This window comes from Primulina tabacum, chromosome 13 (assembly GCF_025594145.1).
Source record: "Primulina tabacum isolate GXHZ01 chromosome 13, ASM2559414v2, whole genome shotgun sequence".
NCBI classification, from domain to species: Eukaryota; Viridiplantae; Streptophyta; class Magnoliopsida; order Lamiales; family Gesneriaceae; genus Primulina; species Primulina tabacum.
In genome coordinates, this window is record NC_134562.1 from 33461887 (window position 1) to 33476943 (window position 15057).

At 34.0% G+C, this 15057-nt stretch overlaps 2 protein-coding genes across 2 annotated transcripts; one reads left to right on the forward strand and one right to left on the reverse strand.

Annotated features, from left to right (window-relative positions):
- Nucleotides 1-7554: 7554 nt before the first annotated feature.
- Nucleotides 7555-9012, forward strand: LOC142523243 (uncharacterized). The gene is made up of 2 exons (XM_075626970.1): nt 7555-7809; nt 8616-9012. Exons 1-2 carry the CDS (start codon nt 7609-7611, stop codon nt 8796-8798), a joined length of 384 nt encoding a protein of 127 aa, XP_075483085.1. The 5' UTR covers nt 7555-7608; the 3' UTR covers nt 8799-9012.
- A 751-nt stretch (nt 9013-9763) lies between these two features.
- LOC142522909 (E3 ubiquitin-protein ligase RGLG4-like) lies at nt 9764-14914 on the reverse strand. Its single transcript, XM_075626489.1, has 11 exons — nt 14543-14914; nt 13272-13356; nt 13040-13180; nt 12746-12859; nt 12498-12595; nt 11775-11854; nt 11382-11487; nt 11099-11226; nt 10681-10807; nt 10249-10305; nt 9764-10167 (listed from the first exon to the last, which is right to left on the reverse strand). Exons 1-11 carry the CDS (start codon nt 14672-14674, stop codon nt 10084-10086), a joined length of 1152 nt encoding a protein of 383 aa, XP_075482604.1. The 5' UTR covers nt 14675-14914; the 3' UTR covers nt 9764-10083.
- Nucleotides 14915-15057: the final 143 nt, after the last annotated feature.

Here is a 15057-nt window from a genome sequence, read left to right on the forward strand (position 1 = left end):
TCCGCCACAAGAAGACAGACGATAAGTTCAGAATATCTCGCAAATCCACGCACTCTATATTGTTGCTGTAAAGTTATATTTGATGCGTGAAACGTGGAAAATGTTTTTTCAAGCATTTCTGATTCCGTAACCTCATGTCCACAAAATTTTAATTGCGAGATTATTCGATACATCGCCGAATTGTAATCACTAACTTTCTTGAAATCTTGGAATCTTAACATATTCCATTCATCACGGGCGGTCGGAAGTATAACTTCCCTTATATGTTCGAATCTTTCTTTCAATCCTTTCCACAAAGCTATGGGATCTTTTTCGATGTGATATTCACATTTTAAACCTTCATCGAGATGTCGACGCAAAAATATTATAGCTTTTGCTTTTTCTTGTGATGAAGATATACCATTTTCTTTAATGGTCTCGCTTAGACCCAATGACTAAAGATGCATTTCTATATCGAGAGTCCATGGCATATAATTTTTTCCCGTGATGTCGAGCGCAACAAATTCGAGCTTTGTCAAATTTGACATGGTGGTACTAAAAAAAAATTACGATGCATTTTATTAGTTAATGAATATTGCAATACAAAGTAATGGATAAACAACAAGTACAAGCATTCGTAAAAATAAAGAAAACACACGAAGGAGGATATTCTCCAATAAATACAAGACTCGTGAGTATGATAACCAAAATAATTAAAAATAACCTTGAGAAAGCCATCTTCATTTTTCTTCGAAAAATTTGATGAAGAATAATTTTTAGAGAAGAAGGAGAAAGTTGTAGTGATTGAATGTGTTTATGAGATCATATTTATAGGGCAAAAACTAGCCGTTTTGTTACCGTTTATGACCGTTGGTGTACAAAAAATAAATGTATGTATTTGTACAATTTTATGGTAATAATATGATGTATATAATATTAGTCATGTTTAAATAATTATGTATATCATATCGCATTATTATAATGAGGTGTCATAAGTTATTTTGTTTAAAATTCTTTAGGCTTTTATACTTGTCGTATCCCTTACCGGGAGTGTGGGATGTCGTCTTAACATCATCCCAGGATTTATAACAAGTTTTTGAAAAAATTATTATTATTATTTCTAATTTTTATTATATAATAACATTATATTATATATTAAATATATACACAATAAATAAATAACAGTAAAATAAATATTATTACTTTTGTTACCTTTTTCTTCTGTTTGGAGCTTGGAAAAGTATGGAGGACTTTTAGAGCTTCGTGCTGATAACGTGTTGTGAAAAAGTAAAAATTTATGGTAAACAGTAAAAATCTCAAACTGTCAAAATTATCAAACTACACACTTTATAATATTTTTCTCTCAACTCAATTGTGATTTTCTTCACAAATGAGAGATCTATTTATAGAAAATCTTTACAAATAATCCAAAAATAAATTCATCATTACATACATCATCACACACTAATTTTCAATATTTACAACTTTTATTTTCAACATTCAAATATTCAACATTCAAATATTCATTACACACATTTTAAATATTATTTTTCAACAAATCATTTATATTATAAAGAATAAATAATTTTGATACATAATATTCAAAATGTAATAATAAGTATATAAAAACATTGTGATGGTGTTAGAACACAGATTTAGATAATTGAAATAGATAAATGTTATATATTTTAAGAATATTATTGTTATTTTACGAAAAATTATGTTAATCAAATTTTCTTCAAACACTCAAAATTTAGGCTGTATCAACTTTGACTTTTATTTTCGAACACTCTCTACTTTTGCTTCGTATTCACTTATTTATAGTCTCTAAAAAATCACTTCAAAATAATTATAAGCTCTTCCAAATACACCTTTGATATATGTCTCATTTTGTTTCTAATTCAATCAAAAAGTCCCGTGGTTTTTTTTTTTGCCAAATAGTCTCAACTTAAGGATAATTTGGTCTTTTCGCATTGACTATATGTAAAATCAAAGCGCTTGCTGTTTTACTAAATGTTATTGATGATTGTAATAGTGCAACTCAGTTATTTTAAATTGTACAACGGCTCAAGCATCATGTTTTGATTGTTCTACCAAGCAGAGATAATTATTGTACCCCAACAATATCAATCGTTGTAATAATGCAACTCAATTATTTTAAATTTTACAACTGTTCAAGCATCATGTTTTGATTATTCTACCAAGCAGAGACAATTATTGTATCATAACGATATCAATCGTTGTAATAGTGCAATTCAATTATTTTAAATTGTACAACGCCTCAAGTATCATGTTTTGATCGTTCTACCAAATAGAGACAATTATTGTACCCCAACAATATCAATCTTAATGATTAAATTTTTTGCAATAAATGAGAATCAAATATGTGACATTGACTCTAATATCAATTGTAGGATCGAGCTTAACGACTTTACCAAAAGCTAGTTGCTACAGTCTAAAATTTTGAGTTACGTTGTATAAAAAAAACTATAGCAAAATTTTAAACTAGACCAAATTAACCGGTTCGAATATTTCCCCAAAAGAAATAATTATTACACCCAAATTCATGTTTTTTAAAAATTTATTTTTTAAAAAAATATTGGTCAAATAATCTCAACTGGTAGTTCGTTTGATTTTTTTTAATTTTTTTTTAAAATTAAAATAAAGAGATATGTTTGTAATTGTTCCACCAAGTTTTTAACACAAACATGTGCTTCTTAGGAACTTTTATCACTTATTTCAAAAAAAAAAAAAAGGAACTTTTATCACTATACTACTACAAATCTTGAAAACAAGCAGAAAACTAGTTCACATCAACTATAAGGTAGTCACATCAGTCGACGCGAAGTGAGGTAAGTCGAAAACAGCCATATGAATTAAAATTTAATGAAACTCAGTCGACATAAGCAGGTATGAACTGAAAATTGTTCGAAACCAGTATACAGTAACTAAAATTCGGTCTAAAACAGTCCGCATGAACTGAAAAAAATGTAAACCAGTCAACATAAATCAGAAATCAGATCATAAGAACTAAAAATCAATCAAAACAATATTGTTTGTATTGGGTATATTTTGTTTAACATAAATTATAAAGAGTATATGAGAATTTCTGTGTATTAGATTTAAATGTTGTTCCAAATATCGTAACACTTGGCACAACACGCAGCGGAATAATATTACACAAATAAATAGCTTAATCTAAAATAACTCAGAATTAATTGTGTACAAATACTTCTGCGTTGCCTCGAGGCAAAATAATCACTAGAAAATAACTTTTTCAGTTTACAAAAATCAATCACTAGTGATTTTAATGAAAATCAATTTTCTCAACACGTTGACAAAATAACATGCTTTCTAAAACAATTAACAACTCTAAAACTTATTCAAGAAAGAAAAAACGTAATACCAAAAACTGGAGCAACAAAACTTGATCTTCAGCCAACATTTGCACGCGTATTGTCTACAGATAAATCCAATAATCACGGCAACAAGTGCAACAACAGTCTCCAAACCAGCAGCGTCCTTGTGAATTTTTTCTCTCCGAAAGATCACGATGTGCAAAAGTGCATTAGTAAGCACAGAGACGGATGTATTCTAGGGCTGTACTGGGCTGTAGCCCAGCCCACTTTTGTAATAATTTAGCGACGGTTTTTGAAAAACCGTCGCTAATATTTGCGACGGTTTTAGTAAAACCGCCGCCGATGTGGATCGACAACGGTTTTAATTACACCGTCGCTACTAGTGACAGTTTATTCAAACAGTTGCTAATAACAGTCGCTATTAGCGACTGTTTTTTGAAAAACCGTCGCTAATAGCGACGGTTGTTTCAAAAACCGTCGTACATCAATGTCTTAGTCCAATCAAGTCCCGTCCATTTACAAGGATGAGACCAAATTTATCCTCTGATCCGCCCCACCTCAATTCTACAAAATTTCTCTCCCAAGTCCCAAGCCCTTTAGCGACAGAATAGAATTGCGGACTCCCGAAGAAATCGAATTGCTCATCGGCAAGGCAACAATCCAGGTAAGAATCGGCTATACATTTTTTATTTTGTTTTTTATAGCTTCTCTGTGTGTGATTTGTGGTTTCTTGATTGTTTGTTGTTGAGTTGTTGATTGACTATTACTTGTTTATTTGTTTAATAATTATTTTATTCTTGTTTTGGATTATAAATTGAACTATTTCAAAATGGAATATCAATCTGCTGCAAAGAAAGGAAAAACATTGATATCCTCTTTCTTTAAGAAGAGAGATCGTCAAGCTAGTGAAGATACTTCAATTCCTACGGTCCTTACAATGCAACATCAATCCAGTGAAAGTCTTCTATTTCCCAATATCCAAATTCCTTCATGTTCCTCTCCTAGAGACGATCATCAGTCTTCGTCTACTTTTATTGAACGAGATCCGGGAAAAAGAAAACAGATATGTGAATATCATGTTAATATACGAGATGAGATAAGACGTTCATATCTAAATATGGGGCCTTATCAACCAGATATGTTGGAGTCTATTGATCATATTTTCCTCTTATGGGAAGCATACTCTTTTCGTAGCCGCTCTTGGTCCAATTGAATCAGCAACCTATCCAGGTACAAAATTTGGAAGCCAGAATCGTCGTTTTCAGAAAAAATGGTTTCAGAAATTTTATTGGTTGGAGTATTCGCCTTCAACAAATAAGGCATATTGTTTCTATTGTTTTCTTTTCCTGAATGATGTTAATTCATCTAATATCTCGGCATTGGTCAATGAAGGATTTGACAATTGGAAAAGGGTAAACCAAGGAAAAACATGTGTTTTTCTTGCCCATATTGGTTCTGCAGCTTCTTCACCTCATACTATGTGTGAGAGAAGGGCTGAAAATTTGATGAGGCCCTCACAACATATTAATAAAGTGATGTATGCACAATCTAAAGAGAAAAAGAGAAAAATCGTCTGCGTTTGAGCACCTCAATTGTAGCTGTTCGTTGGCTAGCACTTCAAGGTTGTGCTTTTAGAGGTAACGATGAATATCTATCTTCATCTAATCGTGGAAATTTTCTTGAATTGGTGAAGGCTTTTGCAAAAATGAATATAGAAATTGATGAAGTTGTGCTTGAGAATGCTCCAAAAAATGCCCAATATATCGCTCCAGAAATTCAGAAATAGATTTTACATATTATGACCAATAGAGTACGACAGATGGTTCGTGAAGAAGTTGGAGATAAATATTTCTGTATTCTTGTTGATGAAGCCCGAGATATATCTAAACGAGAGCAAATGGCCATTATATTGAGGTTTGTGAACAATCATGGGATTTTGACAGAAAGATTTTTTGCCATCAAAAGTGTTAGTGACACTACCTCAATGAATTTGAAAAATGAGATATCAAATGTTATTGTTCATCATGATCTCCATGTTAAGAAAATCAGAGGCCAAGGATATGATGGTGCTAGCAATATGCGTGGAGCGTGGAATAGACTTCAAGCATTATTTCTCAAAGATTGTCCCTATGCATACTATGTCCACTGTTTTTCATATCGTTTACAACTGACATTGGTTTCTGCAGCTAAGGATGTTAGTGTTATTTGGGAATTCTTTTCTCATTTGGACAATATTGTTAATATTGTCGCTTCTTCTACTAAGCGCATTGCTGAATTACATACTGCACAAAGAAATGAAATTGAGTATATGTTGTCAATTGGAGAACGTGATTCTGGAAGTGGTGCAAACCAGATTGGTAATTTGCAACGAGCAGGAGCTACTCGTTGGAGTTCTCACTATGATTCGGTAAAAAGCTTGATAGGTATGTACACTGCAACTTGCAAAGTTTTTGAAGTTCTCAGTGATTATTCTCCAAATGGAAGAGTTGAGGCTGAAGTTCGGGGGATTTACAGAAACATGGCAAGCTTTGAATTTGTGTTTATTTTGCACTTAATGCATAAAATTATGAGAACAACAGATACTCTTTGTCAAATTCTTCAAAGAAAATCTCAAGACATTTTGACTGCTATCACATTTGTCACTACTACCAAAACTTGCCTTCAAGAATTTAGAGAATGTGGGTGGAATGAATTTCTTCAGGAAGTTAAAGTTTTTTGCTCAAGAAATGAAATTGATGTACCTGACCTTGATTGTCTATATAAGATTGGACCTTCCTGTCGGCAAACTACAATAGAACATCATTACCACTTTGATGTTTTTAATGCAGCAATAGATTTTATTTTGATGGATTTAAATACTCAGTTCAATGAGTCATCGGTGGAACTTCTTTCTCTTAGTACAGCTTTAGATCCTAAAAATTCATTTGACTCATTTAACAGTGATGATATTTGCAAGCTTGCGAAGAAGTTTTATCCTGGAGATTTCACAGATCAAGAAATTGTTGCTTTGGAGTATGAATTGATACATTATAAACTTGATGTGATGCAGAATTTAAATGTTTCTACACTTGTTGAGTTGTGTCAGCAATTGACCGAGAGTGGACGATCAAGTGTTTATGTTATGTTGACTAGATTGATTCATCTTGTTTTGACATTACCTGTGTCTACTGCCACTACTGAGCGGGCTTTTTCAGCAATGAAGCATGTGAAGACGGCACTTCGCAATAAAATGGAGGATGACTTTCTTGCCGATTGTTTGACACTCTATATTGAACGAGATTTAGCTAAACATATTGATGTAAATTCTATTATTGATGAATTTTATGTTTTAAAATCTCGTAGGGCACAACTTCGTTGAACGATATAATGTAAATTTTTTTTTAATAATATATAACTTATCATATTGACTTCAAGCCCCCCCCAACTTTTATTCCTGGATCCGTCCCTGAGTAAGCAGCCACGAAAGCTTTGAAGCGAAGACCCAAAAGCCATCAGAGCGATAAATCGAAGAAGACGTGTCTTTCCTGGGCTTGTTTCTAGAAGCAACTTCTTTTAAGTCAATAATACCATATCATAAAAATCTTTATCATAAATATAATATACAGAAAGACAAAATAATAAAGGATTTAAATTTAAAAAAATGTTTATTTCAAGGAACAAATTATAACTTAGACTCTAAGATTATTTTTACTTTAAAGTATAAATATGATTTCATTTAAAAATATGCAACTAAAAACTGGAAAATGCCAGAACAACGAACAAAGAACGAATCAGAAAAACTTATGAAAGTTGTGTGCTTGTTTGACTGTTGAAACTGTAGAAGAAAGATGTAATGTAAGAAAAAATGCAGAGAAATGAGTTAACAAAAAAAAACCAAGGAAGAGAGAAAAACACATATTTGCACTCCGAAAGTCCAACATTCTAAGAGCTTTGGTAGAAAAACTAACGAGTTAAACACATTTTTTTTTTAAAAACCTTTTTTTTAAATTATCGTGTTTGGTTACAAAAATGATTTTAAAAAACCATTTAAAAGAATTTTTTTTTAAATTAGAATTTTTTTTTTGGGTTTTGTTTCTAATTATATTTAAAAATGAAAAAAATATTTCTCAACTCTTTTTTTTTAAAAATACTTGAAAAAGTTGATTCATTAAATTTTTTAAATAAAATTACAACTTTGTCCAATGACTAAATTATAATCTTCTCGGAAGAGATGTACTTTTTGAAATAAAAATATCCTCCATTTTCGCAAAGTAGGTAAAACAAGAGGAAAATGTCGCTACTGTGGGAGAAGAGTCAAACGTGGAGATGGCTAGTGACGAAGACGAGAGATTCCAGGCCCTTCTTCTTCGCATTCGCCACCGTGTGCGGCGTCGTTCCGGGAGTTATTGGCTATTGCGTTATGCAGTTCACCAATTCGAGCAACCCTGAACTCGAAGCCAAGCTTCGAAACTCAGCCCGACCGGATTCCGTGGTAACTGCTCTGCTTCCTCGCGATCCCCTCAATCTCCTTTTCAGTCTATTGTTCCTTATTTCAATTCGATCAGTTATTCGTTATCTGACCGTATACTTGATATTCACCTTTGATTATATTGAAAGAGTAGTGTTAACGCCTTTTGGTGTAGAAACTTTGTCGCAATTATCAAACTGTAAATTATTCCAAAACAGTTTGTCTTTACCTGGATTTTTAGACGTGATCTCTCCTGATTCCATGAATTGACCTGCTCAGAGTAGTTGACCGAACCCGCTTTAGACGTACAAAGATCGTTCCTTGAACAGTCATTGCTTGTAAAATGACGAGCTTGCTCTTTTTTCTGGATTTAAAAGTTCATAAATGATTTGGAAACAGGTTAATTTTATCTTCTGTTGCTAGCTTTTTAGAGTCATGGTTTTGTTGCCGATTGTAGCCTGTGAAGTTCTATTGTATGGTGTGTACTATACAAGCATCTGGATATTCATTCTTTATAGTTTTGGTGCCTTATTTCGACTGTTTACACAGTTTTGTAAATAGAAGCTATAGCCTATACGTATTAATCAAGAGAAGAAGATGCAGTTTAACCAAATTAAAGAGGTGAGGACATTTAATATATTTTTTTCATTTTGCATTAGATTCCTTGAATAATCAACTATTACCTAGATTAAACATGATGCGAATGTACGAAACATGTGATTACTTGTTATCTCCTCTGTAGTTCTTTTTTTTAATCACCATCTTGTTGATTATTACTTTAATTTGCATTCATGCAAATGCCAAAACAATACGACTGTGTGGTTGGGCAGATGATGGGTAAAGTTAATCAAGAGCGGCTGGCAGAGTTCCTTGGGGAACTGAAGAGAAAAGAGAATACAAATGATAGATATGTGGCTGCTTTAAAAGGGGAGACGCTGACAAGAAACCCATACGTGAGAATTCAATCAGTCCCGAAGCAAATAGGGTCTGAAGTTCAAGAAAAGCAAAAATAGACTCTGAGCAACTTTGTGGTTCCCAAGAAGATCTCAGCAACAAGAGATGAAGGAATTATTAATGTTAGTTGTGCCCGAGCAATTTGTGGTTTCATCTATTTTCAGTTATTTTAATTTTTGTTGGTATGCGGATATTAGCCTCACAATGTAGTAAGTAAATGCTTAAATGAAGTGATTAAATGAGAAGTTTTGTCTACGGTTGATAAAGATAACACATTTTGATATTGGATGCTATAGTTTGCTCGTCATGTGCACACACTTGGTACTGGTTGTTGGAAATGAAGTGGTTTAGATCTCTCTTTTTTCATGCACCTTTGACACTGGCTGCTTTAATGGGAACTTTTCTCAACCGATTCTCTTGAAATGCACATACTACCATATGTAAAGATGGAGCGTACACAGGGTGGTATGATATGATAATGTATTGACATACATTTGATGGCTCATTTTACACCAAAAATATTTGGTTGTTAGGTGGATTACCAATGATTCATTTCTCAAGGCTAAACATTCATTTTCATCTGGAGAGCTATTCTCCAGCAAATTCGACCAATAGCAGTGTGATGTTTGAAATTTGAGGCAAAAACGGTGCAGCCTTTGTAACCTCAAAACTGCTAAGAGGTTCGTGTTGTCGCTGGTATTGACATATTTGGGTTAAAGATGAGTCATTATATTCCTCTTTTAGCATAAATTTTTGTTGGGCACATCAAATATTTTGTTTCAGATAGGCTTTTCAGTCATCACACTTAAATTTTCGTGTGCATATGCTTGAAGAAGTGTGTTTCCAATTAGTACATGATGTTTGTTTAAAAAAACTCACTCTAAATTAAACTGTAATGTGTCAATGCATCAGTTTAGCACTTCTGCTGATGTTATTCACAATTTTCCATTCTAAAATGGCATATGACAGGAATACTGTAAATCGAAATCATTTGCATGTGTACTTTCCTGGTTAAAACAAGATTGTGTGACACAACTTTGTACAAAGTATGTAAATTTTTTACATTTAGCCATGAGTTCCTAAATCACAACTAAAACATAAAACCCGACCATCTCTCCCAGGATTAGTAAGGCAAAAGCCCGTATACTTGGGTTACCAAAAAAAAATCTCAACCGACATTTATCACATAGTATTACTATTTACATAACAAAAAAAAAAATCAAATGTGGAAAGGTGGCAACCCGAAAATACAATGTGTTACTATTCATGGATATGTAAAAACACAGTTCAAGCACCAAATCTTTGCAAAAGGGCACCAGGACCCTCTGCCTGAAGAGGTGATGATCAAGTATATACCCTGATCCGACTTGTGATATGTTGACGACAAATGGGACAATTTGACAATCTTGTGCTGCATTCTCTGCAGGTCTGCAATTAAAAGCTTTCATTAATAGAGATTTTGAATCTAGCACTTTGCTAAAGTGAAACATTGTCCTTTTTGGATCTCACCATATGTCCGCAGCCAAAGGCCAAGTCTTTCCTATTGGTTAAGCAAATTGGGCAGGCCTACAAAATCAAACACAATTTATATAATTAAAAAAATTAAGTAAAGCTTAAGTCAAGAAATACCACTTTCCCAGCATCAAGAGGAAGGTGAGTAGAATTCCACAAGCACTTTAATTACTTATTAAAGTTCATTTGCGATAGATTCAGCGAAATTCTGGTTATCAATGACGTTAATAGGTTCCTGAAACAACGATGAACGAATTGGGAAGGATTTTAGAGTCTACATTCAATCTCAGGTTGACTGGGAAGGTTGGATAAGGACATAGTGTATTGATCCAAAATTACTCTGTAAATTATTCTGTTTGTCAGATGTGAACTAGTCAACTCTTGGACTCAAACATCCTACGATTCCACACGAGCAAAAATGATGCATACCTGATTTTGATCATTTTGGGCAGCCGCTGAAATTTTGCTGGGCTGTCGAGCTGGAAGCCTAGCCACACCAGTATTTTCCACTGGTGGTGGCTTAGGATTTATTTTCTTTGCTTCACCAGTTACGTGGCTGTGGTAAACCATGAAAGGAGAAGAGATAAACTTGTCAGTACAGAAGGTAACACTTATATATATTGTATAAACTTAGTCATTTTTGTTATTTGCACCATTAGCATTTCATCAATATTCTTGAATTTGATTCTGTGACAGTGGGGGGGATCACATTTTTTAGGTGGCAAGAGTACTTATAAAACTAGATTTTTTTTTAAAAAAATTGAGGGGATGCGGATTTTTGCTTGCCCACTCCAGGTGTGCCACCGTGAACAAGCTTTCATCCTTAATTTGGAGAGCACTATACTACCCTAGTAAACGAAATGCCATAGCTGCTTTGTATTGAATGGGTATCTCCATAAGTGCAGCAAGAGCAAATGCAGTCTCTTTTCCAGAGGATGAGATAGTCTTTTCCATAATTGCCGTAAAATTAACAAACTGCAAAAAGTTAATGGCAGACAAGTGAATATTACTTCTTGAAGGGTCAGTGTAACTATAAGTCTAGCAACTTTGGAACGTGTCATATCCTATATATACCTTACAATGAGAGCCCAATATTAGAGCTATTATGGAACTTACAACCAATAGCTTACCTGAAAATTGTCGAATCCATGATTAGGGAGCTTATCATCAAATGTTTTCATGTCATCCCAGGGTCCGTCGCCAACACCAACAAGAACAATGGAGAGAGGATGCTTTCTGATAAAAAAAGAAAAGAAAAAGAATAACGAACAAATGTTCTTGATAGTTTCAGACCTAGCAGGCGTTGCAAATTATAAACACCATATTTCAATAAGTTTTGACATGCAAATAGAGTCAGTTCCTTGCTCAGAGCCATTTATAAAATGTATGAAGTTGGCAGCCTTTTAACTCCTATGACATGAAACTTGCATCGAGGACATTCCAAATGAGTAAGATAAAATATGGGGAATGATAGGATGCAATGAATTAATAAGAAAGCAAAGAAGTGGGATTGATTTTTGTACCTTGCATCGACTATAGAGTTTATGGTTTTCTCTTCCTGAGGGCTGAGTTTTCCATCACTTGTATCTACACTTCTTGTAACCTTGATGAGACAAAGCAATTTGGTTTGATTGAGTGAGTGGGTTCATCAAATAATGATTTCAAAATCGAACATGTGTTCCCAAATAAATATACAAGAAAAGAGATGAGGAGAGGTGGGGACAGACTAATGGCATTGATGATTCAAGTTAGCCTACAAGCTTTTTAGGATGACACGAATATTACTCAGTTTGTACGTGAAAATATCAAAATTGAGCCAAGCTCAAACATATTCATATTTATTCTCGAGCTCAACGAGCCTTGAATATCGTCTTTGATGGTTTGTGGGCATTACTCTGTCTATAGTTGTATATATATCAAACTAGCTAAGAAGCTATAGCCATTGTCACAACTTTTCTTTAATAGAGCTTGATATTTAAGTTCGATTGGAGGACTAAATAGAACTTACTTTCTAACTTTGATACGAGCCAAGCTGTAGCCCTAAATAATTCAGTTTTCAAGCTTTGAGCCGGCTAAAGATATTCGGTTTGATTTGTTTCGTTGTACCCACAGATTCATCCGAAAGGCAAGCAGGAATATCATGTTTTATTTTCTCAACTACAAGTTTTGGACTTTAATATATTATGTCATCTCTTCAACTAGATTTTTGGTATCATAATGAAGAAGAGATGCTCGTCAAAAAGTACCTGGCCATCTGCTATAATAACTAAAACATGGTATCTTCCACCGCTTCTTTCAACTATGTCTACTGCAGCATCTATTACTGGTCCATAAGATGTCGGTCCTTCAACACAAATAAGCATCGGAAACATAAAAAAATACCAAGAAATAGTTAATGAAGGTTTCCAGTTAATGACAATTCACCACATATAATGAAAGATAAGAGCGGTGGCCTTTGTAAAAATAAATTATTACACAATATAAAGAAACTAACCTGATAATTGCAGATGTGGAACTATTCTTCTGTAGCAGGCTAAAACTTCTTCAAAGCCATGGCAAGGAGAGTTATTGTTGTGGAAGCTAAACACTTCAAGATCATATGTAGTTGCTGCAGAAAAAATAGAGTTTGATCATCGGTCTATACACTGGGGCGAAAAAGAGGCCAAACAAAAAAAAAGGATTTACATCGTTTAATTACTAACAAATTAGCCACTTCTGAAAATCAAGATCCAGAAAAGCAATAATGACTAATCAGATGATGACGATGATCTAATTTAAACGAACTAACCATCCCCAAAACCAAAACAAGGAATCAAATTGTCTTCATCAAATGGGGCCAAAGTCTTGCCAATGATGGATATGGCTTTTTCATATGGATTAGGAATATCGCCAATTGCATGCAGGCTACGGTTGTTGAATGATTTCGTCCCTTCAATGAGCAGATTGATATGTTAGCTTTCAATATGTGAAAATCCAAGTCAGTCGTTTGAGACATTGGTGTATGTGTATTGATCACTGACCTGTCCATTCATTACTCTTTGTAAAATCGATTCCAAGAATCAGATTCGATGATTCGAGACCCGCTTCTTTCAAGGCCTGAGTGACCTGCAAACCCGATTATCACAGATTTAAGAAACCCGTGTCGGGCTATTGTTCTTGGTTGTCATATACAGCCATGTTGGTCCACTGTTTAAACTTTAGATTTTGTTACATAATACAGAGATACAAAAGCAAATAATGAAGTAAAACCTAGCCAGATACAAATGTAAACGACAGAATTTAAAACAGACAAAAAAAAGACTTGTTCAATTGTGTTAGCATGTTAAAACAACCATGTCATGAAAGTCGTTACCAGGTTCTATGAGTCCTTTAGTAGATCAATGCCGAGGACTTGACGCTGTGAACCGGAGACTACTCGAAGTGCGACAACAAGGTCAACTATAAGGGATCAATCACTGAAAGAACATTAATTATGTTCGCTTGAAGAGGAAAAACCATAGGACCACTGGATGCTACCATAAAGATCTCAACAGTTGTTTGTTTGGTTCTAGCTAGTGTTGTGCAAAGCATGAATACAAGGCCATGCGCTCAAACTACACAGTAAAACATGTAAATTTCACTAGAGTGGCACAAAAATTTCTTAGCTTAGAGAGTTTGATGTTGGGTCGTGGACATAAACTTCGTATTTTATATTGTCATTTCTCTGATAAATTTATGTAAAACCATTGTCGAGATTATGACCAATATTTGATATATTACGGGATTCTATTATCATGATATATACTGTTGGGATTATTTTAGCAATGGACATCGTGGCATCCAAATTGCAGTCTCATGAACATTATCGATTGTTTTTTGACTTTCAATCTTATTTTGACGGAGGGTTGAAGTAACACCCGAAAATACTGATGTGACATAATAAATTACTGGTTTATCCGATTTCATTTCAACAATTAGATCAAACTAACCCAACATTAAAAATTACGGTATAAAAAACGAACTTTGAAAACTTATAATTGACCAAAGCAAAAAAAAAAAAAAAAATTGGACAAAATAGTAAATCAAAAAAATTATTTTCTCATATTAAAATCATACCATGATTGAGATTGAGAACGTCGTAAAAATGTGTATATGCTAATGAATTATCGACACTACGTACTAAAAGATGAATGGATACGCATTTTATCGAATTTGTCCGTAGTGAGTACTTCCAAGTTCTGATAGAAGATTAACGATAAAAGTGCTGATTCTATGACAAAAACAAACGAAGGGGAGGAATTGTGATCAGAACCTCATCAAGGGTTTTGTAGTAATCAGGAATATATCCATAGCTTAAGTTCCCCTTTTGCGATCCCCCTCTTCTTGCTACCCTATCGCCGGCAGTACGGCTCCACTTGCGAATCACAGAAAACAGATTACCCATATCATCACTACTTCTGCCGAACCAGTATACACACACTTATATATAAACTCGAGAGCCTTGGAGATGAGAGATGATCAACCAGCGGAAGAAACGAAAACTTTAAGCAAACTGAAACAACGGGGAAGTTCTAGTTTTACATGCGATCTAATCACTAGTGCTTGGCCTTTTACCGATGGCGCTTTACAGGTAGAGAAAGAATCTTGTGAACCCATCTTAAAAGCAAAAGCACTGAAAGTTGAAGAACGAGCGACGAAGTTGCTTGATTTCTTTTGTGTATTACAATTTATATGTATACGTGCCAATGACGCAACTCAATGGAATGCGATTCTTGCCTTTGCGTGACAACCATGCATCCATGAAGTAAGCGTGGGGTACTAATGTTT